Genomic DNA, 25,027 nt, shown 5'->3' with positions numbered 1-25,027 from the left:
GGCTCTCCAGCTGTTGCAAAACTACAACTCCCATCATCCCTGGACAGACATGTCCAGGCATGATGGGAATTGTAGTTTTGCTATAGCTGGGAAGCCAGGGTTCCCCACCCTGCCATAGATTTTCATTATGGGATGGTCTCTGTCAAGAATTAGGAAAGAATACGCTTTTGGTGGACTACCAAGTGATCAGTTCATCTGAATAATCAGGTCTCAAACAATTAAAACACCAGACACATTCAAAAGAGACGTCAGAAGTTTTTTAGAATCATTATAGAAAACATGTCACTCCACGGGCAGCATGAAATACTGAAGATAAAAGTTTTCAAGTGTCATTTTATTTATGACATCTATACAATTTTTGTCTTCCAGATGATCTTTTACAAAACATTCAGAGTACTGCCGGCATGGCGATCGTTCTGTATCTTAAGACTATGCTTAAAGACTGTGAAAAACTGACACTTTTAGTAAGTATGTCTTTCATCCATCACCAGTAGTGATCCTGTTTGTGTAATGTGGCGTATTGCTACCCTGGTCTCTTTAGTCAGTACTTTTTAATGGGTATTCTTGGGACCCTATTACACTGGACGATTATCGTGTGGAAAATCGTTATATCCTTAAAATTTAAACAGTAATAGTCTTGTGTAATTGCAGGCAACGATCGAAACATTGTTCATGTGTCATTGGTTGTTCATTTAGATCTGACCCTAAAATCATTGTTAATCGTCCGCTGTAATTCCACATTGGTTCACTAATTGTTCAGTGTAATTCCACATTGTTTATTCTTTTGCTGGGATCAGATGAAATAAACGATCGTTTTAACGATCGGAACTAATGACTATTCCGTGTAATATGGTGAACGATTTCATGTTAACGATAAACAATCTTGTTTGCCATCATTAATCATTAAAAATCGCTTTGTCTAATAGGACCCTTAGCATAGGCCTTCACTTTATGATTGGTAGAGGTCCATCCTCTGGCAACCATTGATCATGATTTTGAAGGGGATCCCCTTTTCTATTTCCTTGCACAATAGCCCCCAGATGCAGCATGGCACTGAATACAACATGGCTCTAATCAGTGGAATGGTGCCAGCTGCTGTTCTGTATATTGCTGCTTCCCAGCCAACTTACAAGGAGGGGGGCACAGCGATCAGTCTCCCATGAACTGATAGTGTATCCTAGTGTTATACCATCAAGACCATCAAAAAGATAGTGTTAATCCTTTAGGCCACAGGTGACAAACTTGTAGCCCTCCAGCTGTTGCAAAACTACAGTTTACATCATGCCTGGATACCTAAAGCTTTGGCTGTCCAGGCATGATGGGAATTGTAGTTTTGCAACAGCTGGAGGGCCAGAAGTTTGACACCCCTGCTTTAGGCATTGATACATTGTACTTCAAGGGGTATTCTGCTCAGACATAACTTTTCATATGTTGCTGCCCATGGTGAGACTAACAATTCCTTCCATACTTGTTATGCATTCAGTCTCCTTCCCCCGAGTTCTGATCCTGCTGCTTTGTGATGTAGACAAATCTGTGTGAGCTTTTCTCTCTGTCTCTGCTCTAACTCCCCTGCCTTCTGTGACAGCTGATGTAAGCAAGTCCCTGGCTGACTGTATCTGCAACTTTGTACCACCTTTGCAATGCTAGAATGGTTAATCTGAGGTCAATTTGCTGATGAACTCACTGTGATTGACCCTCACAGCAACAAAGTTGCAGATGCAGCCGGCCAGGGACTTGTTTACTTGAGCCGTCGCAGGAGGGGGAAAAGAAGTGAAAAGCTCACACACAGATTTATGTGTCTTCAGCAGAAAGCAGCAGCTCAGAACTGGGGGAAGGAGACTGAATAGATAATAAGTATGAAATTAATTGTTAGTCTCACCATGGGCAGCAACATATGAAAAGTTATGTTTCAGCGGAATACTCTTTTAAGATATATCACCAATAAGTGAGTGTTAAAGGTCTAACTTGTAGGAGCCACATGGTCTTAATAATAAAGGGGTATAGTGGTACTTGGTAGTGGTCTATGGCCGCTTTGGAGTTTATACCAGATAGATTGCTGCCCTTATCCATGCATTGTGCTGGGTTTTGAATCTGAGCCCCAGTCAAGTAAACCATTGATGGCCTCCACCAATCGCTAGGTTTTTCCTAGAAGTAGGCCATAAATTTTCAAAATGACAATAGCACTTTAAGTGTTTAATGCTTTTGCTATAGTCATGTCATTGCCAGAGCTTTGCACTATTCTAACATGGCGTTCCTACGTTACAGGTGAATAGCCTCATTTTGCAGTCTTGGGATCCTGCTGAAGTGCCGGACTGGTTTACGGCCTGCTGCGGCTCCCTCTGTAAGGATCTGCCAGATACTGCACTCCTGTTTTTATGCCAAGGAGCCTTGGCTATGCTAGAATGGAAAGATGGGAATCTGGGCCTTGGTGGGGAGAAGCTACTTGTTAATCTCCTAACAATCCTGCTGTCCCTCATTGCACGGTAAGGAATAAGATCCCATAGTCTTGCACAGTAATACAGAGGAATAGGTGGAGTTGTGTGACTGGAATCACCATCTCAAGCACGTTCGGGGGGTGAGTTTTCCCGGTAGAGACATGGGTTTATTTTCTGTGTCAAACCCCACGGTGCTAACGGGGTTAAATTGGACGTATTGTGGCGCTGAATGGCATAAGTCACAGGTAATAAAATTAGCAGTTTTTTAATTTTCTCATAACGCGTTTCAGGGTCTGTAACCCTTTTTAGGGTGCGTTCACACCTACAGGATCTGCAGCACATTTGGTGCTGTGTTCAGTTATTTAAATGAAATCTGCTGCAGAAAATCAGCTGCAGATCCTGTAGGTGTGAACGCACCATTAAAGTTAGAAGAGTTGTCTCTTCTAACTTAAAAAAAAAAAGGGTTACAGACCCTGAAACGCGCCGTTATGAGACAAATAAAACACTGCTAATTTTATTATCTATGACTTATGCCATTTAGCGCCACAATACGTCCGATTTAACCCCGGTTAGCTTTGTGGGGTTTGACACCTATTTTCTCACTACAAGTCCCTGATTTTGTGGCTCAGGATCTCGGACGAGTCTGGACTTGCTGCTGTGGCTATGTGCCTATCTTCACTGTTGTGGTGTTGTACTCTTTGCACAACCTACAAAGGTGAGCATACCAATTTGTGCCCCCTTTGTTCTTTTCATGTTATGTTGTTATCAACCTATGGCACCTATCATATCTTTTTAGCCTATGTATCTTATTTTCTTATGCGGCTGCTTATTGACCCATGAATCTTGTTCAGCTTTGCCTAACCACTGATCTATAAGCCCACATAGCTCTTTAGAGTACTTTGCAAGGCTTTAATGTATTAAAGAGGTAGTTCACAAAAAAAATAATTTCTTTCAAATCAGCTCGTGCCAGAGATTTGTAATTTACTTCTATTAAAAAATCTCAAGTCTTCCAGTACTTATCAGCTGCTGTATGTCCTACAGGAAGTGGTGTATTCTTTCCAGTCTGATACAGTGCTCTCTGCTGCCACCTCTGTCCATGTCAGGAACTGTCCAAAGCAGTAGCAAATCCCCATAGAAAACCTCTCCTGCTCTGGACAGTTCCTGACATGGACAGAGGTGGCAGCAGAGAGCACTGTGTCAGACTAGAAAGAATCCACAACTTCCTGCAGGACATACAGCAGTTGAGAAGTACCGGAAGACTGGAGATTTTTAAATAGAAGCAAATTACAAATCTGTCCTTTTCTGAAACCAGTTGATTTAAAGGAAAAGGTTTTCTCTGGAGTACCCCTTTAATATACTGTATATCTTCTAACATAACCTATTATTTGAAAACGTTTTGTTCTTTTTCAGCCTGAGAGAATCGAGCACGGCTTTGTATCTGTCCCGTATTTTAGCCCTCTGGACTTCTTCAGCTATAGATCTCCTGAGCTCCTCGTGTACAGGAGACTTGAGAGACAATCTTAATGGCCACTCAAGCACCCTTTGCAATCTCCTGGAGTACGTGTACGTACATTGGGAGCACCCTCTGGATGCCGTCCGACATCAGGCAAAGCTCGTCTTCAAAAACATCCTGGCAATCCATCACTCGGCCGTGGCCGGACGCTCTGGGGCCGAGGACCCGTTTCTGTCAGAACTTACACAGAAGTTGCTGAGTTTGGAGTGGCACTCGAAGGGGAAGTACGCATCGCTGGCCTGCCTAGTAGAATGTGTGGGAACTGAACGGCTATTGTCAGTGGATGGAAGGATCCCTTCGCAGATTCTAGATGTCATGTCCGATCAGTCCTTTGCTCCTTATGCTAGTAACCTATTGGAAGCCATGTTTATCAACCACAAGAAACAACTCCAGGGAACGAGGGAAAGCGGCTGGACTGAGCGATGGCAGGATATCTGGGTCACCCCCCTCGTCTTACGCCTCTGCGAAGAACACGTGACACAGACCACCTACATCATCGATTATTATTTGCCAAAGCTGCTTAAGTGTAATCCCCATAGTTTACATTACATGATTGAAAATCTGAAGACGTCGGCCGCTTTAAACATCGGTGAGTTGGATTTGCCTATACAATATCTTGGAATAAAAATAAACTGCAATTCCAGGATTCCTTGAAGGGGTTTTTTATTTGAAGTGTAACCATCATTTAGACCAGGGGTAGGGAACCTTGGCTCTCCAGCTGTTGCAAAACTACAACTCCAATCATGCCTTGACAGCCTTTGGCTGTCCAGGCATGATGGGAGTTGTAGTTTTGCAACAGCTTGGAGAGCCAAGGTTCCTTACCCCTGATTTAGACAAATCTCTGATATGTCCTAGTGATATGTCAGAAGTTTTCTATAAAAAACAGTCTACAGAATTATAATGGAAGTCTATGGAACTTCTGGCAATTCCATATACCAGGAGGCTTCCACTATAACCATACACAGCTCACTTTAGCTGTTTATAGCAGAGCTGAAGGGGCTGAGCATGCGCTGCTGAGTGCCTCTGTTTCTAAGTCCTAGCGATCAGCGGGGGTCTCAGCACCACCAATACAAACTACTGTCATGTCGCCATAAATATGTCAGAAAGTTGTTTAAATGATCGTTACGTTTAAAACAAAGTTTACTTTACCGATCCTGTGATTTTCCTGCCTCCGTGCCCTCGCTGTTCTTCACTTCCTGGTCCTGTTTGGCCACACTGCATATAGAAGGAAAGGACTGCTCAGCCAATCACTGGCCGCCTCTGTGTCCCGCCTCAGTGCTGATTGGTTGAGCAGACAGTGAGCTGTAGTTTTTATTGATCACATTAGGGTTAGGTGGGACTTTTTATTCCATGTTTTTGGTGACCAAAATTCAGCAATTCTTGCTTTTTTTTTTTTAATTTATGATGCCCACCCTGCACGTATTTTTTTTCAGATTTGGTGGGTGGTTTCCATGTATAGTGGTACCTCGGTTCTCGAACTTTATTGGTTCCAGAAGGCAGTTTGAGAACTGAGCAGTGTTTTCCCATAGGAAATAATGTAAATGTGTTTAATTGGTTCCAGCACCCACCAATAATTACCTGCAGTACCCATATATTACATTGTATAGTGCCCAGTATAACCACTACAGGACATTACAGAACAGCACTATATACTGTACAGTACATTATACACAAGAAACATTCAACAAAACCAGCAATTATAGTACAGTAGTCACTAACTCACTCATCCTGTACTGTATAGTGCACCCCTACCCCAGCACTGTAACAGATGGGAGATAGTGGTGCACTGTCCGTACTACTACTGTGCTGTATATGCATTCCAGCAGTCTTATACAGTACAGCACTGTATGTGAAGCCTCACCAGTGCTAAACTTACCACTTACAACCCACCATCCACGCTCGCAAAAACGTTCAGATACCGAGTACTTCAAGACTGGGCGCCTGAAAAGAGTTTTAGAACCAAAGCAAACTGTCCTTGAAAATACAGTTTGAGTTCCAAGCAGTTTGAGAACCAAGGTACCACTGTATATGCAGACAATGCAGTACATATGTATTGTGCAATAAATTGGGGTTTTTTTGCTATCATTTTGGGGTAGATGACACAATTGCATTACAGGTTGGGGGTTCAGTTGTCGATTTCTCCTATTGTAGTCAGGATTCATTCAATTCTGATTGTTTTTTCCTTTATGTGTCTATATTCCTCAGGGTCCAGTGATAACCGTGGAGCTCTCGGTGCCCTTATGGCTTGTCTGAGAACTGCCCGCACTCATGGACACCTCCGATTTACAGAAAACTATGCCTGGAGCGGAAGAGTCTCCACAAGCTTAATACAGCAAGGCCTTGTGCACAGACATGATCAGGTGAGGAAGCTGATGCTTATACCTTATTAATGATGAAAGAGACCCGACAGTCACTTGCCGTATATTTGTGCTTTCTTCACTCGTGTCATTGAGGGACACAGACTGTGTATATAGGCCGGTGTCACTTGGTGTCGACACTTAGGAAAGAAAAGTGTTAGCTTCTCCCGGTCAGGCTATACCCCACCTGCAGTAACTGAGCTAATCCGTTTTAGCATAGTTTCTGTAGGAGGTAGACACTCATGCAGTTTTTTTTGGTTTTGTTTTGTTCTCTCCCTTTAGGTGGCATACATAGACAAGCAGTATAGTAATTATGTGATACTCATGCACCCTCTAGTGGTTCAAAAATCTTACTGCGGTTCTCATACCTGTAGCTATATTACACTGGAGCTTGCTAGGAAAGTGAGGGTTCTTTTCACCCTTTTCATCTTCACTTTCTGGATAGCTATCAGTTTTTCTCTGAAGGTTTCGTTCCTCTGCCATATCCTAGGACCTCAGACACTCTGCCTGACCCTCCTATAGTACCGACTATAATTAAACAGCAGACTCGACACGGCACTTTTGCTACAGTGGTACCCTCCTACCCTTTATATGTCACTGACACAACGGTACCATACTACTTGTCACATAACATTGATTATCACTACATCAGCAGTCCCATAACTCCCCTCCACAGATGATATATTCATGCCACAGCAGTACCACCCTGCTTTTTGTATGGCATAACTATTGCTACATCCGCCGTCATATTACACAGAGATAGTCAGTCATATGTCACAGACTATTGCTGCACCAGCAGTCATGCTTCTTCCTTCTACAGGTGATGTAATACTACGGCAGTACCATCCTGCCTGGCATATGGCATGACTAGGAAGGTCAATATACAGATTAGAAATTTGGAATCGATGCAATCAGTTAACATCCGTGTCCTTTTTGTCATTTTCTTGCTGAGTTGCAGAAGCAATGCTGTCCCACTCCACTCTGTACTGCATGTATTATTCTTCTCTCCTTCCATTACATCTCCATTATCTTCACATCACATGGAAAACACATGAGCACAAATATTCCCTTTCATCCAGTCGTTCTCCCCCCCCCCCCCCCCCTCCGTCCTGCGGTTATCTCCAGAGCTGGTTTTTGTGTGTCATGGAAGCTCCTACCAGCACTGGAATAAGAGGTGACGGGACGGTAGCTGATAATAGAACCGTTTTTATGGTTCACTCCGTAAGTGGGATATTTTCCAGATTCCCCATTATCAGCCCATGACTATACGTCTAAAAAGGAAGAAAAAATTGTGATAAAATAAATTTTAAACCAGTGACGTTTCCGGACCAAAGATGGAATACTGTGCGGGAGATAATAGCAGAGCTGGTAAATACACAGTCTATGTATCTCTGTATACAGATTACGTACCATAGTGATCACCATTAGTGAGGAATACTGGGAAGACACGTCAGCTCCTCCATGTGCCACGTGGCAGACAGACGTCTGGAAAGTCACCTAGTCACGCTCTTTCCACAATGACGCAGAATTTTATCCATTAGGTCATTGGCTTCCGCCTCGCCAGTGGCCCTTATTTTCCATGAACTCTTGCGTTTTCTTTTCGTGATATGCCATATATGTTGGGAATACCTCTATAATGGTAGATGTCATTTTTAATTCTTATGATTTGGGTCAGGGATGTCATTGGCGACTAGGGAACCTTCCTGAGCCATGAGGTTTTCCTTTTTGTTTTATGCATATAAATACTGTTGATGCAACAGCAAATGTCTATATGCGATGGAAATAATCTGCCCTTATTGTAATATTAATCATATTCATTGGAGATGAGCATAACATGAGCATAATCAAGTCTGATTGTTTGGCATTTGAATACTGGGAGTTGAAGAAGTTGGATGCAGCCTTAGGGAGTCCTGGAAAACATGAATACAGTCATAGGCCATAGGTTGTATCCATATTTTCCAGGAGTCCCTAGGGCTGCATCCAACTTCTTCATCCACCGGTATTCAAATATCGCACGTTTGGACTCCAGCACGCTATAGTGCTCATCTCTATTAATAATTGTCATATAGGACCAATATATTCTGCAGTACTTTACAGTACAAGGGCTGCTGTGACTGCCAGGTCTTCTGTCATTTATAGTAACTTTTGACATTTAATCAGGAGTGAGAAGTCCGTAATAACGCTTTAAGGCTATGATCACATATCGTATTTAATTTAATTAACAATGGCCATTCTTTTCAGTGAAAAGAGCGTCCGTTGGTAATGAAGTTAATACGTTTGCATTGATTTTACTGTACCACTACGGCCGTTATTGAACTGCGGCCGCAGAAAATAGTTGCGCACACAATGTAGAGTTCGGCTGCCGGCTGTACTTTACATTGTGCTCAATGCTTAATTGGACCCAAGTGCTGATCAGACGATATAGCCGGAAAAACATTGCAGCAGTGCAATCCACTTCCCGGCCAATGGCTCAGGACGTCAAAATTTATAGACGTTCTACGCTACTGGCTGGGGAGGGATTTGCGCTGCCGCCATCTTTCCCCGGCTCGATCTTTTGATGTCAAAAGTTATTTTTTAGTGACCGTGACAATTTAAGTTGAAGTAAAAGCAATTTTTTTTTTTGTAATTTCTCTTAAGGTCCGTATTGATGCCTTGGGCCTCCTCTGTGAGAGTCACTGGAGCACTGAAGTGGTGTCACAGGAGGAAATGAGTTTGATAAAGTTCTTTCTCAAGTACAACCTGAACTGTCAGTCTCCTTCCATCAGACAGCAGCTGTGTTACCTGCTCAAGAAGGTAAACAACCATGACCACAAATTTATTTAAATTTAAAGGGGTGATCTAGGATTACAAACAAGACATTACACCCTGTGAGGTGTTAACTTCTCATTGTTTAATTTGGGTTTATGTACAAAAAACTTCTTCAATAAAAATTGTCTGAGTAAAAAAAAAAAAAAAAAAATGCACACCTGCTTCTTTTAGTAGACAGCGCCACTCTTGCTCTAAGTTTCTGTGTGGTATTACAGCTTAATTCCACACAAAGCCTGAAAACAGGTATGGTGCTTAAAATTTTTTTATTAGTCTTGTATTGCCCCCCAAAAGTTATACAACTTACCAATATACACATATTACGGGAAATGCTTATAAAGTGCTTTTTTCCCTGCACTTACTACTGCATTACAGCAGCCACAGCTCGCACAGCTCTGGTAGTCAGGAAGTGACATCACCATGTTATCCAGGAAGTGACGTGACCATGTTATCCAGGAAGTGACATCACCATGTTATCCAGGAAGTGAAGCCTTGATGCAGTAGTAAGTGCAGGGAAAAAAGCACTTTATAAGCATCTCCCGTAATACATGTATATTGGTAATTTGTATAACTTTTGGAGGCCATACAATACTTTAATAAAGTATTAGCGGTCCCTATGTTCTGAAATGTTGTCTTTTATTTATAGCTTTTTTGTCGTGTGCAAGAAAGTTCCCAGGTTCTATATAAACATCAGCAAAGCAAGACCCGGAGAGAATCGGAGCATAAGGACAGTACAGAAGATCCCAGCACAGCCCTAAAGCATTACACAGTAAGTTTGTCCTGTCTTTTAAGCTGTTGATACACATTAGTTAAAGTCAGCCAATCAAGTACGCTCAAGTTTGTCTGAACCCGAGCATGAGCCATTTGATTATCGGTGACTGAAGAAGTTGGATGCAGCCCTAGGGAGTCCTGGAAAACATGGATATAGCCTATGGTCTATGGCTGTATCCATGTTTTCCAGGCAACCTTAGGGCTGCATCCAACTTCTTCCGCGACCAATTATCAGATGCCTCATGCTCGGGTTCAGATGCTGTGAGAACAGTTTGGTTTCGTTCTACCATGACCGCTCCCTAGAGCACACAATAAGGTCTATAGAGTCACAGAGGGAAAGTCTGGTGTGGAAGACCCCAGCCCTGACCTCACGAATAAAAGTGATACTGTTTTTCTGTATACTTTCTGTGGCATCCCTTTGTTCCTCTGTGGAGGAGATGCTAATAAAGAGGCAAGGCTTGGGACTGGCCATCTGTACCTACATCTGACTTATTGCTTAAATATTGTTTTTATGTTAAACATATTTTTTAAGGATTTTATGGTGCCTTTGATTTTCCTATCTATATTATAAAGTAATCCTGATATCTTGCAATTTTCATTCTCACCACTGGGGCTAAAACTAAGCAAAGACTTCCTGTCGTTTCTGTGGTGATAAGAGGAGGCTGCTGTAAAGGGATCTGTACAGCATTGCAGCAGCATGTGACACCAATAGATAGAGGAGACAATAGCGACTTTCTGTGTAATGACTTCTTGACCGGTTACAGAGTACACTCATTCATCTCAAGGAGAGAGAGTCTGTCTATTGTTGTCTATGTCCATGAGTTCTGCTGTAAAGCATGTCACTAAATGCTGTTAAGAATAGCCAGGCAAGATGGCAGCCCCCATAACAATGTACAAAAAGTGAAATTAAAAAAAATATTAGAAAATAGAAATTTTTAGATTAGAATAAAAGAACGTTTTTATATCTGACTCTAATCAGTAAAATTAAATTTAGGTGACACTTCCCCTTTAAAGGGAACACTAATAGACTAGGTTATCTTAAATGGACTGGCACGTATAACTACTCCTAATGCCAACATTTCCATTCCTTCCCATACCGCATCTTCTCTCCCCTAAAGATTTTACTAGAGTGATCACAGCAGATCTAGAGATGAAACGCTTCATACACTCGCTCCAATTCCGCACCCTGCAGGATTCCCAGCGGTCCTTACTAGATGAGGTTACTTTGGAGAGAGTTACAGATGCTGTTGCATCTCTTAAAAGGGAATTATTCCCTGGCCTGCTCTGGATCCCTAAGGAAACCTAAAAGAAAACTTTTCATTTCATATTCAGCTTTTGAGAAATAAGAACTCCTCTGATTCGTTGCTTTGGGCGGCAAATTCCATTTCTTTTCAGCAGTTTTATAAATTTGTCCCAATGGGGCCTATTTACTATTGCAGATGCACCAGAATTTTTTATTACATGATTTATGCCACATGTATTATTAGTTTTAGATTCTTTATTGCCTTGCCCTCAGGGGGACATGAGTTAAAGGAAGGCGTATTGTGGACACTTGCTTTATTTTATATTGTCATGGGCTCTTTAAAACAAAATAATACTCACTCACCCTGCTCCCTCGCAGATCCACCTGTGAAGTCTTTCAGTCCCTTGCTCAGTACTCTTCTTGCTTTGGAGATGGACTTGTGTCGGCAGTGACAGCCTGTTCAGCCAATTACTGGTTGGCTACAAGGCGGGACAACGCTGCAGTAAGTGATTGGCTGAGCGGCCGTCACTGCCAAGATGAGTTCATCTTGGAAATAAAAGAAGAGCAACGAGCGAGGGAATGGAACAGGATACAGTTGGATCCCTGTGGGGTGAGTATGGATTGTTTTTTACGCTTGTAACGGACCCAGCACCATATAATATAAGACAACTATCCAGAACATTCCTTAACCCCTTAGGGAACCAGTGGGTTTTGGCCTTAAGGACTGGGACAGTTCCCTTTTTTGCCCTTACGTTTTTTTCTCTTCGCCTTCTAAGAGCCATTGTGCTTTTATTTTTTTCATGTAAGGACCATTACAAAGTGTACTACTTTGTAATGGTTCCTTTCAATCTACCATGAAAGTCAGTAGGAAGTCAATTTTGTGCTATCAATTTTCTGTAGATGGGACATTTTAATAACTTTTTGTAATTTAATTTTTTTTATGTTTAATGTAACAAAAAAAAACAAAAACAAACAGCAATCCTAGTGCTTGTTTTCCCTCTTTCGTTTACGCCATTTGTCGTGTGGGAATAAAGTTATATTTAATTAAAGGGTAACTGTCATGTTTTTTTTAATTGCAGAAATCAGTAGTATAAGCGATTTTAAGAAACTCTGTAATAGGTTTCATCAGCCAAAAAAGCCTCATTCTGTACTCAAGAAGCAATCTCCCAGCCTCCCCCCCCGACTTCTTATCTGTGCATTATCAGGCAAACACGTCTTCATTACAGAGAAGCCAGTGAAGACGGGCTCTGCTCTCTCCATTGTAAGCCTATGAAGGGGGGAGGGGCTGAGGGAGATGAGGGAGCAGGAAGAGGTGACATGAAGGTCAGCTGTTTGTAGACTCTCTGGGCAGCTAAAACGCAGGATTCAGGTGTCAGAAAGGTCAGTGCTTATCTATGAACTTACTGAGAGAAGATTGCAGGGTGTTGTGCTGTGCTGGACTGCTCCGTGCTCAGTCACTCCTAACAGCCCCTCACCTCTCCATAGCCACATAATGGAGACAGAAATCCTGCTTCATCTGATGTGAGGGGGGAAGCTGGGAGATTGCTTTTTCAGTCCAGAAGGAAACTCTTTTAGTACATAAAACCTATTACAAAGTTTCTTAAAATCGCTTGTACTGTTGATATTTAATGTTTTCAGAAAAATGACCCTGAAATGACAGTTACGCTTTAAACCGGACAATTCCGCACACTACGATATAATGCGATATGTGTTTACTTACTTTTTTTTTTTTTTTTTTTTTTTTTTTACATATTTTATTTGCATAGTGGTAAAGGAGGGTGATTTAAAGGCAAACTCTCAGCAGGTTCACACGTTTGAACCTGCTTTTATGTTGGTATAGGGCTGTTAAGGCAGATTGTAAAGGAAACCTTTAGGTTGCTGATGCACTGCGTCTTTTGATGCACTGCGTTTTATGCAAATTAGATGCTTTGGAGCACTGGGGGTGTTCCTCGGCCCCTAAGTGTCCTGGTCCACCAACCCTTCAGCCTAGGAAGCCACACCTCGTAATATATATTTGTTTTGTTCCCCTGCTGTGCTGTAAGGGGTCCTGTTCTAAGCTCCTGTGTATGCGCAGTAATATCAGCTGTTTGGCCGCCGGGCAGTTTTGCGGCACAGGCACCATTCTGTCAATGGCAGAGAGGCAGGAGCAGCATCTGGACCACTGGTAGCTCTTACATTGTAAGTGCCTACAATTATCGTAGGTACAAACTGGTGCATGTTCTGTAACACTGCCCGGCCGCCATACAGCTCATATTACTGCGCATACTGGATTCTTTATGTCACAGCAGGGGAACGAAACAAATATTCATTATGAGGCGTGGCTTACTAGGCAGAAGGACAGGTGGACCGGGGTACTTGGGGGCTGTGGAACACCCCCCAATGCTCTAAAGCATCTAATTTGCTTAAAACTTTATTACTTTTACTGAAAAATTACACTAAAGGTACCATTACAATCTGCATTTATAGCCCGATATCAGTATAACAGGTTCACAGAGCTAACCAGCGTCCAAACCTGCAACAGGAAACGCTATGAAAAGAGTTCCACTATGTGAAATTTCCTCGACATAATTCAATTACAAATCTCTGGCACTTTCTTACACCAATTAATGTGAAAGAAAAAATATTTTGGTGGACAACCCCTTTAACCCGGAGAGGCTGCACAAATTATTGACAGACGTAAAGGACAGGGTGCCATCCTGGGGACTGTTTGTGCAGGTTGTTTTGGGGTCCTGACATCTCTTTAGAACATGTTAACTCGCTGCCTATCAGTCCTGTGTGTTCTTTCCCACACTCAGACGCGTTCCCAGATGTTACATTGTGCTGTTTTGTGTCTCTCTCGTGTTCCAGGAATTCATGTCATCTATCACAGATTATCTGTTCGAGTCACTTTTTCCTGGTTCGTCACATCCAACGAGGTTTTCAGCCTTGACTATTTTAGGATCTATCGCTGAGATATTCCCTGTCGTACCAGGTGAGCAGCACTTTGAGAAAACGTTACGAAGGTCTTGAGAAACTACAAATAATGTTCAAAATTGTTCATCGAGCAGAATACTCGACCTGTGTTCATATTGTGCAGTGCAAACTCATTGAAGTTCACTAAGCAAAACTTAGTTCAGCTTGGTACTATTATGGGAGTGAGGCCCTAAAATTTCTTCCCGCCTAAATCTTCCATCATCAGCTGTGAGCGATATTACTGAGAAGTGGAAGCGTTTAGGAACTTAAGTCGAGCAGCGTCAGCAGGTGGTGAGGAGCATAGTGCACAGGAGTCACCACCGCTCTGCTAATTCCGTAACTGCATTGACCAAACCACATCTAGAATTAATATCGGCCCAAAAGCTGTGCCCGCTGGAAGTTTCATGGTGTGGGTTTCCATGGCTGAGCAGCTGCATGCAAGCCTTACATCACTAAGCACAGATGCAGTAGTGTGAAGCTGTCCTGGCTTTGGTGAATGCCAAGAGAACGCTGCCTACCTGACTGCATTGTGCCAGCTGTACAGTTTGGTGGAGTAGGGATAATGCTGTGGGGTGTTTTCAGGGGTCGGCCTAGGGTTCTTAGTTCCTATGAGGGGAAGTGTTAGTGATCCAGGTCCTCTCCCCAACATCAGTATCTGACCTCACAAATACTCATTGAAACATAGAAGATTGTGGGCAGAAAAAGCCCCCTGCTCCATCTATTCTGCCCTTATATTATTTAATTTCTTATTAGGATTAGGATAGATATATGTTTATCCCAGGTAGGTTTACATTTTGTTATTGTGGATTTACCAACCACATCTGCTGGAAGTTTGTTCCAAGTATCTACTACTCTCCAAGTATCAGTAATATTTTATCACGTTGCTTCTGTTCTTCCACCCAATGATCTCTCACTGTGTCCTCTTGTTCTTGAGTTCCGTGTTTTGTTTTGTTTTTTTTTGTTTTTTTTTTTACTAAAAACACTTCCCTCCTGAACCTTTAGTCCTGTAACATATATAAAGGTTTCCATCATGTCCTCCTTCCCCCTTCTTCCCTCTTTGTAACATATATAAAGGTTTCCATCATGTCCTTCTTCCCTCTATGTAACATATGTAAAGGTTTCCATCATGTCCTCCTTCCCCTTCTTCCCTCTGTGTAACATATATAAAGGTTTCCTTCATGTCCTTCTTTCCCCTTCTTCCCTCTGTGTAACATATATAAAGGTTTCCATCATGTCCCCCCTTTCTCCTCTTTCCTCCATACTATAATGATTCACATCCTCCAGTCTTTTCTGATTTATGCCTCACACCTTGCACAATTTTTGTAGCTCGTTTTTTAACCCGTTCTATTTTATTAGTATATTCTGGATGAATTGTCAGAAACTCCCACAGGTCCCTCTTAAAGGGAAAGAGAGGAAGAGCAGGCACTGTTATAACTGTTTAGGGGGGAGCAGCTCCATAATAATATCTATGGATCTAGAATGGGATGTGGAGGAGGAATATGGAGCCATCCCAATTCTTTTCATCATATCCTGTATCTCCTTAGCCAGTTGACCACTTGTATGGCTACTATTACAGCTCCACAAGGATTATCACTTGGCTTTACCTACTTTTTTTTCTGTTATCTATTAAAGGGTTTATCCAGTGCTACAAAAACATGGCCGCTTTCTTCCAGAGACAGCACCCACTCTTGTCTCCGGTTCCGGTGTAGTTTGCATCTAAGCTCCATTCACTTCAATGGAACGGAATTGCAAAACCTACATCCAAACTGGAGACAAGAGTGGGTGCTGTCTGTGGAAGAAAGCGGCCATGTTTTGTTTAGCGCTGGATAACCCCTTTAATGTATTATTATTGTATAATGCTAACACGTTTTCAGGCTACTTTATAAACCAGTGAATGATCCCTATCCCGCTTGTAGCGTCTCACAAAGCTTTTCCAGAAACACATAAAGCTAAACCCCCACAATGTTAATGGAAAGAAGAGGGTCCCATAAACGTCAATAGACTGGAAAGTCGCTCTCTTCTGACATGGCCAATACAAATAATGGGGGAGATTTATCAAACATGGTGTAAAGTGAGACTGGCTCAGTTGCCCCTAGCAACCAATCAGATTCCACTTTTTATTCCTCACAGACTCTTTGGAAAATGAAAGGTGGAATCTGATTGGTTGCTAGGGGCAACTGAGCCAGTTTCACTTTACACCATGTTTGATAAATCTCCCCCATAATGTGTGCTAAAAAAGTGCTTGGTTATCCATATACCAGCGTCTCCCAGGCACATAACACTGAGCAACAATTCCCATTCTTCATATAAATGGCCGACCCAGGCCTGTTCCCCGTTTTGGGGCATAAGAAGAGGCCGGTTCCCCTCTATGACAGCCGAAAAGCCAACAACACACGATTTGTATAAAGGAAACGAAAAACATCTGCATTTAATAGAGTCTTTTATGATAAGTGCCTGTGTATTTGGTCTTCCACATGTGCAGGTCCCGGCGCTCCTTTATGGGGAGCAGTAAAGCTTAACAAGCTTTGTTTTGTGGAGCAGAAAGTTATTAGTGCGATTTCTTCCTGACTAATGATCTCTGTTCACAGGCTCCTGTCACACCGTATTTCAGCTCGCTCAGTCGGTCAGCGCTAACAATGTCCGTGCTCTCCTAGAGTGCTTCAGTAACACCTTTGAGGAAGTGAAACTCCTTGCCTTTGAACTTCTGAGAAAGCTGCCCCCGTCTGTCTTAGGCCTCCAGGTAATTATGGCCGCGAGCGAACAAAAAAACAACAAAAAAAAAAGTTGTACAATAGATGACGGACGCTCTTCATGAAAATTATTGGACCGTGTTATTATGGTGGAAGATTAACATCTCTCTTTAGGAAAGAAAGATTGGAAGTAAGCAAGAAAGCCATTCATTATAGGAGCGTAAGGAGGTAATGGGTAACAATGTACAGTGCAGAGGTGTCAATTATTCACAGACATTCTCCAAATTTAAAGGGCAGTTTTACTTGAAATTTTCACGTACGCATGATGCAGGTGACTGACCTGGAAGTGTTCCAACATGTAGATGGGAGCATAGATGTAAAAAGACAAAAAAATAGTTAGTCTCAGCTGCACACCTGTGGCGGCCATTTCTAAGCAGTTTTGATAAATATTGGCGGGGGACCTGAGCACAAATAAAAAAAACTTTACTACGGCCACTTAAAGAGGAACTATCAGCAGGTTAAAGGGATCTAACTGGTTGATAGCCCCCTATTGCGCAGGAGGCACAGAGGAGGAAGATATGTCTCTTACCTTCCTTGTTTGTAGCGTTCCCGTGCTGTTGGCAGTGTAATCCTCGGTCTGGAGTACTACTAGGGCCGCTCTATGCACTGGAGATTGGCCCAGCGCCCCTAGTACACTGATGTCTCTGCGCCTCCTTCACAATCAAGTCTGGCTGCGCCACCCAGGGGAGGGGATATTGGTGAATTGTGGGTGGGCACCTCCAGTGCATAGAGCAGTCCTATTTGCTTGTGATAAACTGGCGCAGATGGTGGGAACAGGATGGCAATTTGAAAAATGGACTGTGTCACCATGCAAGGCCAACATGCACTGCAGATTAATTTGTTACGTGTAGGCTCACACGTACCTCACGTTAAATTTTGCTGTATACATTTGGAAACCAGTAAGATGGGATGCCGACATATACAGTAGCGACCAGACTAGGTGTGAACTTAGTCTTAAAGTGTGGTGTCCCTGGTATTCGAAAAAAACTTGACAACAATTTTGATCAGTTGGGATCTGAGTGTTTAGAACCCCAGTGATGTTTAGTACGAGCCTCGAGAAGCCTGTGGTTGGGCGCTTCACTCATCGGCTTGCTGTTCTCTATCTCACCACTAAAAGTCTATGGAGACTTGTGCAGCAAGCTGGGCAGTGAAGCACGTAGCTGTGCACTTTTCCTTGGTAGTTTTATAGCTTGTGGGGGTCTTAGCACTCAGACTTCGACCAACAAAACTTCTGATGGGTTTCTCCGAGACAGGAAGGTTCTTGTATTTCCCTCCGAGGTGTCCCTGGACTGTATCTATAGATTGTTCAGGGCAGCTGGTAGGCAGAACTTACATATTTCACATCTAATGAATCATGCTTTGTTCATAAAAGTAAGTAGTAGTAAAACATAATGTTACTGATCCCACATGATGAACAGTCTAAGGGACAAAAAAAAAAGATATATATATATATATATATATATATATACACCAAATACTACACAATCTACAAAAATAAGACAGGGTCTTATATTTTTTTGTCTTTAATTTTTGGAGAAACACAGTATTCCCCTACACTGTAACCCCACTCTATACAGTAGTTAGTCACCATACTGTATGTGCCACTGTTTTTAGGCCCCCATACTGTATACCCCCTCCCTCTCTGTAGTTCTTCATCTATACTCTATACCTTCATCTATACTCCCCCAATACTGTATACATCCCTCACCAGTTCTTCCCCATATTCTATACATCCCCCCCCCCTCTGCAGGCAGTTCCCATACTACATACCCCCTGTAGTTCTTACCCCATACTGTATACACCTACACAGACATGTTATGCCAAAACGGTACAAATAATAAAAAAAATAACATAAAAAAAAGAACCCTAACAGCTCTGTAGATGATAAAAATAAAAAACTATAGGGGTCTCAATTTAAGGGATTTTAATTTTTTTTTTTAAAACCTAAAACCAAAAATAATCTAAAACTGGAGTATTGTTATAATCATTATAAACTAAAGAATACAAGTGCTAGTTTTACTGTATGGGGGAACAGTGTAAAAACAAAACCCTACAAAATTTTCCTTATTGCATTCTTTGCTTTGTTAATCATTTTGTTGTCGCCCCACAATTTTTTTCTTTTTACTCGAAGGAGATTATTACAAAAGTACAAATAGGATCCTTTCACACGTACAGATAAATTGATTAGGTATAGCGCACAACAAACGATAGATCGAAGGGGAAGGTAAATTAAGTCATTAAGGCGATCATAATTACAGTCTATCAATGATTGCAATCGTGTTCAATGAGAGTTTACACTGAAAGACTTGAGAGCGATGAACAATGTTTTTGAGGTCAGCTCATTTGTCTGTGTTGGTGTATTGTCTCGTCAGCGTAAGTCGCATGGTAAGGCTGGGTCCACACTACGTTTTTGCAATCCGTTTTTTTGCAAAGAAAACGGATTGTAAAAACGAATGCATGTGTGTGCATCCGTTTTTCCATTGAATTCCATTATAAAAAAGGAACCCTTTTTTTGTAACGTACACAAAAAGGTAGTCAACCTTTTTTTTTTGTGTCCGTTAAAAAAAACATCAGTTTTTTTTTTTTTTTATAATGGAATTCAAGGAAAACTGATCAAAACATGAATCCGTTTTTCCATCCATTTTTCATTTGTTTTTGCAAAAAATGGATGAAAAAAACAGATTGCAAAAACGTAGTGTGAACCCAGCCTTATCAGAACGGTGTATGGGGAACATAATCCTGTAACTCTTTGATCTATAATGTATCAGCCCAGAACTGGATACAATTGTGGCAGATCCTCAGCTCCCCCATAGATCTGTGTTTTCCCATCTCAGGCCATTAGTCTGCACTGGGCCCCGCTCTTCTTTATTAGAGAATATCCTGTTATTAGACCAGGCCTGTGTGTGCAGTAATCCACAGTACAGTAACTCACGCTGCCATGTGGAATACGGATCACAGTACTACGCCATGGAAAATTGGATTGTAAAGTGCTCATTGGCTTTTGAGTCAGACGCGTTTCAGGAATGATTTTAAGGAGTTCTCCGCTCTATAGGCCAAACTCTGACTAAAGCGGCTTAATCATCCCGTGAAGAAGAAGAAAAAAAAAACCTTCTGGCTTTCCTGTTGTCTCACTTTATCAGATGTTGCTTTTATTATTCCCAGCAATTTCGCTCACAGATTCCTCACAATATTGTTCTGCTGCGTGTGATAAGCTCCGCTGGCCCCCGCGTCGGAGGAGCTGGAATCTCGGCAGCAAAATAAATCCGGTTTAACCCTTTAGCGGCCAGGGGGTTCTGGATACTTTGCATTGCACCTCTAATAGACAGGACAGTTTTTTTAATGCTTTTAACGGGTGCCAATGAAAGAAATGCCCATTTAAAGGGGTTATTTAGGATTAGAAAAAACACAGCTACTTTCTTGCCATAAAAAGCGCAACCCCTGTCCTCAGGTTGTGTGTAGTATTACAGTTCAGCTCCATTCAATTCAATTGAACAGAGCTGCAAAACCCCGCACCCAAACTGTGGGCAGAAGTGATTATTTTTTTTTTTTTTTATAGAAAAGCGGCCATGTTTTACTAGGGCTGGATAACCCTTTTAAAGGAGACTAATATATCCTACTGATAGCCCCCCCTGTGCAAGGGGTGCTGAGGAGGACAGTATGTCTCTTATCTTCCTCCTCAATGCCGTTCCTTTGCTGTTAGCAAGTGTAGCAAATACACCACTTCCTGTAGGACATACAGCAGCTGATAAGTACTGGAAGGCTTGAGGTTTTTAAATGAAAAAAATAAATAAAATTCTCCGGTGTACCCCCTTAATTTAACCCCTTGATGCAAAAGGACAAACCGGGATATCATGAAAAGCAGTGAGTTTTCACATTATGATGTCCTGGCACAGCGTAATGAGCTGAACTCGATTCACAGAGAGTAAGGACGCAGCCGGGTCCTTACAGTTAAAGGGATTATCCAGCGCTACAAAAACATGGCCACTTTTCCCCCCTCTGATCTCCAGTTCAGGTGCGGTTTGTAATTAAGCTCCATTTACTTCAATGGAACTGAGATTGAAACCCCACCCAATCTGGAGACAAGAGAGGGGGAAAGATGGCCATGTTTTTGTAGCGCTGGATAACCCCTTTAACAGTAATCTGTGAGACTGTGGTCCTAGCTTGCTTCAGGTCATTGACCAGGTCCTCCCGTGTAGTTCTGTGTTGATTCCTGACCTTTTTCAGAATCATCCTTACCCCAAAGGTGAGATCTTACATAGAGCCCCAGACCGAGGAAGACTGACAGTCATCTTGTGTTTCTTCCATTTTCTAATAATTGTCTTCCATTTTCTAATAATTGCACCAACAGTTGTCACCTTCTCACCAAGCTGCTTCCCTATTGTGCAGTAGCCCATCCCAGCCTTTTGCAGGTCTACAATTTTGTCCCTGGTGTCCTTTGGTCTTAGCTATGGTGGACAGGTTGGAGTGTGATTGAGTGGGTGAACAGGTGTTTATTATACAGTTAACGAGCTCAAACTGATGCAATTAATACAGGTAATGAGGGCAGAGTAGGAGGAGCTTCCCATAGAGAAACTAACAGGTCTGTGAGGCAGAATTCTTGCTGGTTGGTCGGTGATCAAATCCTTATTTCATGCATTTAAATGGAAATTAATTATTTAAAAGTCATACAATGTGATTTCTGGATTTTTTTTTTTATAGATTCAGGTGAAGTGTATCTACAATAAAAATGACAGACCTCTCCATTCTTCATAGGTGTATAATCGGCAGCGTATCCAATCCTTATTCTCCCCGCTGTATTCCTAGGCTGCATTTTAATGCTTCTTTCTATTATTCCTGGAACCTCTTTATAGCATCCGCAGACACAAGTCCTTGCCACAGACACGTTCCCAGTATTTCCCTTACTTAGTACTGAGTCTGGGTTTCCACAGTTCACAGACATAAACTGTATATCATTTCCTTATGGTGCGGTAACCAGGGTCCAGTTCTCTCCCCTGCTACTATTAATACTTCTGCCTACATTAATTTCTATTAGTTTCACTAGAGGCCTTAGGAGTTAAATCTCTATGGGAATTTTTTTAAACTATGGATCTATTACCTGCCATGCACAACGTTTTTTTTTTTTTTTTTTTGCTGCAATTTTGTACATGTGTTAAAGGGGGTGGAAAAAAAAACTTTCTATCAGATCAACTGGTTTCAGTATGTAGATTTGTAAATTTGTACATTTTTAATTGTAAAATCTCAAGTCTTCCAGTACTTAGCCGCTGCTGTATGTCCTGCAGAAAGTGGTGTATTCTTTCCGGTCTGACACAGTGCTCTCTGCTGCCACCTCTGTCTATGTCAGGAACTATTAAGACAGTAACAAATCCCCTTAGAAAACCTCTCCTACTTTGGAGAGCTTCTGACATGGACAGAGGTGGCAGCAGAGAGCATTGTGTAAGGGCAGGACACACTTCCTGTAGGACATACAGCAGCTGATAAGTACTAGAGGACTTTAGATTTTTAAATAGAATTAAAGTACAAATCTATTTAACTTTCTCAAACCAGTTAATAGGAAAGAAAAAGATTTTTTTCATCATAAGTTCATATATAGAGGTTTAATAAATAGGATTTATAAAGTGAAACGCAGGCAGGTAGCAAAGATTTTGCAAGGAGTTTTGCCAGGTGATAAATTCAACTCTGCTACATCTGTGTATTTTATGTATATTTTTTGCAATATTTTCTGATCCCACTTAGACAACCCCAGAGCAGGAGAGGCTTTTTTTTTTTTGAGATTTGCTACTGCTCTGGACAGTTCCTGACATGGACAGAGGTGGCAGCAGAGAGCACTGTGTCAGACTGGAAAGAATACACCGCTTCCTGCAGGACATAAAGCAGCTGATAAGTATGGGAAGACTCCAGATTTTTAAATGGAAGTAAATTACAAATCTATATAACTTTCTGACACCAGTTGTTTTAGGGTACGTTCACACATACAGGGTCTGCAGCAGATTTGATGGCCCAGCTTTGATTTGCTTGGAATCTGCAACTTCAAATCTGCTGCAGATTCTGTACATGTGAACGCACCCTATCTGTATTTCTATCCTGCAAAAGGCAGCGTAGCGTATATCTCGGCTTCCTATTGTTAGTGGTGCATGACACTGAGGCCAGGGCTACACCACCACTTTTTGTAGCTCTACAAGATTGATTCCATCAGTTCACAGCAATTCATTGAGTTGTATGTAATCTTGCGGACTGCAGCGGTCATTCAATAGCTAACATTAAATGACACTGTAGCCTTAGCCTAAAGGTGGCCATTCATCTTAAAGGGGTTTCCAGGATAAGAAAAACACAAAGCTACCCCTTTCCAAAAACAGCGCCACCCATATTCTCAGCTCGTGTGTGGTATTACAACTCTGCTCCCTTCACTTTAATGCAACAAAGCTGCAAAACCCAGACTGAGGGCAAGAGTGTCGCTATTTCTTGGGCAAAGCTGCCATTTTTTTTCTGGTCCTGAATCAATGTTAGACACTGATTCTTCCTCTTTTAAATTTTCAGGAGCCGGGGAGACTTCTGGGTCTTCTTCAAGCAGCCATGAACCTGAGCACCAGCACCAAGCACTTCGATTGTGTCACCGCTTCCTATTTGCTGAATTTTCTGATCCACCAGGAGGGTTTAAAGGCCGCTCTGGATCAGCTGGCGCAGGATGGGCACAGAGCGGATCGTTCTCAGTCATTTTCCATTGACGGCAGCGGGTTTGTGGAGAGGAACGCTTTTCATGGTTCGTTATAGCTGCTTTCCTTTACATTTTCTCTGATTTACATTGCCGGTCAGGTTTTTGCACACAGGGGGAAGCGTGAGCTGGATGCAGATTCCTAGAACTTGAACCTTCTTTGGAAACAAATCCTTCTTCCAGTTTCCACCTTAGACCTCTTTATAGCCTCATAAAAGAGAAGGAAAATGGAATAAATGCTTACAGAAATTTATGCAACAGCACCGAGGACTGGTTGTCCCATCGAGCCCTCTATAGAGGCTTTTCATTCTGATAAATAGGCCTCAACAGGGAGAGCTGCTTATTCCCATAAAGCTTAGCTTTGGCTTCCAGGCATGATGGGAATTGTAGTTTTGCAAACGCTGGAGGGCTGAATATTTCCCATCCCTGCCATAAAGCAATGTTCCCTCCTCAAATGTTGCTCCCTCCCATCATGGCCAAAGTTAATGTACACTTTAGAGCTGTGTAAGGCTATTTTTTTGCGAAAAACGGATGGAAATAACGGATGCATGTGTGTGCATCCATTTTGTTCTGTTTTTCCATTAAATACCATTATTAAAAAAGGGATCAAAACGGATTAGTTTTTTCTAACGTACACAAAAAAATAAAGTTGACCTCATTTTTGTCTGTTAAAGGGAACCTGTCAGCCCCCCCCCCCCCCCACGCCCCGCCAGGGTGAAGGTCGCTCGACCCCCCCCCCCCCCCCCCTGGAGCCCCAGATACTTACCCCATCTCGCCAAGTCCCGCCCCTGGAGCCGGTCCCAGGACGGAGATATCCCCATCTGAAGCCTGGCATGCGCGCTGCTGAGATGAGTCCGACGCCCATAGAGAATGACGGCTCCATTCATTCTCTATGGGCATCGGACTCATCTCAGCAACGCGTATGCCGGGCTTCAGACGGGGATATCTCCGTCCTGGGACCGGCTCCAGGAACAGGACTTGGCGAGATGGGGTAAGTATCTGGGGCTCCAGCGGGGGGGGGTCGGGCGGCCTTCGCCCCGGCACGGGGGGTGACTGGTTCCCTTTAAAAAAAGATCTGTTTTGATCCGTGTTTTTTTTTTTTTTTATAATGGAATTCAATTGAAAAACTGATCAAAACGGATGCACACACATGCATCCATTTATCCGTCCGTCTTTGCAAAAAGCGAACTGCAAAAACGTAGTGTGAACCCAGCCTTACTGTGTTATCCAGTTGTTGCAAACCTTCACTTCCCGTCATTCTCAAAAGTTTTGATTAGTCAGGGTCTGGGTGTTCCAACCCCCACCAATTTGTTAGAGCCAGGAGAAGAGCTCTGTTAAGTGCTTCCTGCTCTTGTTTGTTTGTTTGTTTTTCCCCTCATCTTGCTACAGGAGACAATCTTTGTTTAATGCTGCGTTTACACAGAGATTTATCTAACAGATTTTTGAAGCCAAAGCCAGGAATGGATTTCAAAAGAGGACAGATCGCAGTCTT

At 42.3% G+C, this 25,027-nt stretch overlaps 1 protein-coding gene across 7 annotated transcripts in view; it reads left to right on the top strand.

The window, feature by feature from the left end:
• Positions 1-25,027, top strand: part of THADA (THADA armadillo repeat containing) — a 480,068-nt gene that overhangs the window by 24,642 nt on the left and 430,399 nt on the right. For all 7 annotated transcript variants that reach the window (XM_069954790.1, XM_069954788.1, XM_069954791.1 and 4 more), the window contains exons 9-17: positions 370-464; positions 2,266-2,483; positions 3,846-4,537; positions 6,154-6,308; positions 8,943-9,098; positions 9,757-9,879; positions 13,972-14,095; positions 16,665-16,816; positions 23,361-23,583. In XM_069954790.1, coding sequence (XP_069810891.1) covers positions 370-464; positions 2,266-2,483; positions 3,846-4,537; positions 6,154-6,308; positions 8,943-9,098; positions 9,757-9,879; positions 13,972-14,095; positions 16,665-16,816; positions 23,361-23,583 — 1,938 coding nt within the window. The remainder of the gene's footprint in view (positions 1-369; positions 465-2,265; positions 2,484-3,845; positions 4,538-6,153; positions 6,309-8,942; positions 9,099-9,756; positions 9,880-13,971; positions 14,096-16,664; positions 16,817-23,360; positions 23,584-25,027) is intronic.

The sequence above is a fragment of the Dendropsophus ebraccatus genome, chromosome 15, assembly GCF_027789765.1.
Source record: "Dendropsophus ebraccatus isolate aDenEbr1 chromosome 15, aDenEbr1.pat, whole genome shotgun sequence".
NCBI classification, from domain to species: domain Eukaryota; kingdom Metazoa; phylum Chordata; class Amphibia; order Anura; family Hylidae; genus Dendropsophus; species Dendropsophus ebraccatus.
This window is presented reverse-complemented; position numbering and strand designations above follow the sequence as displayed.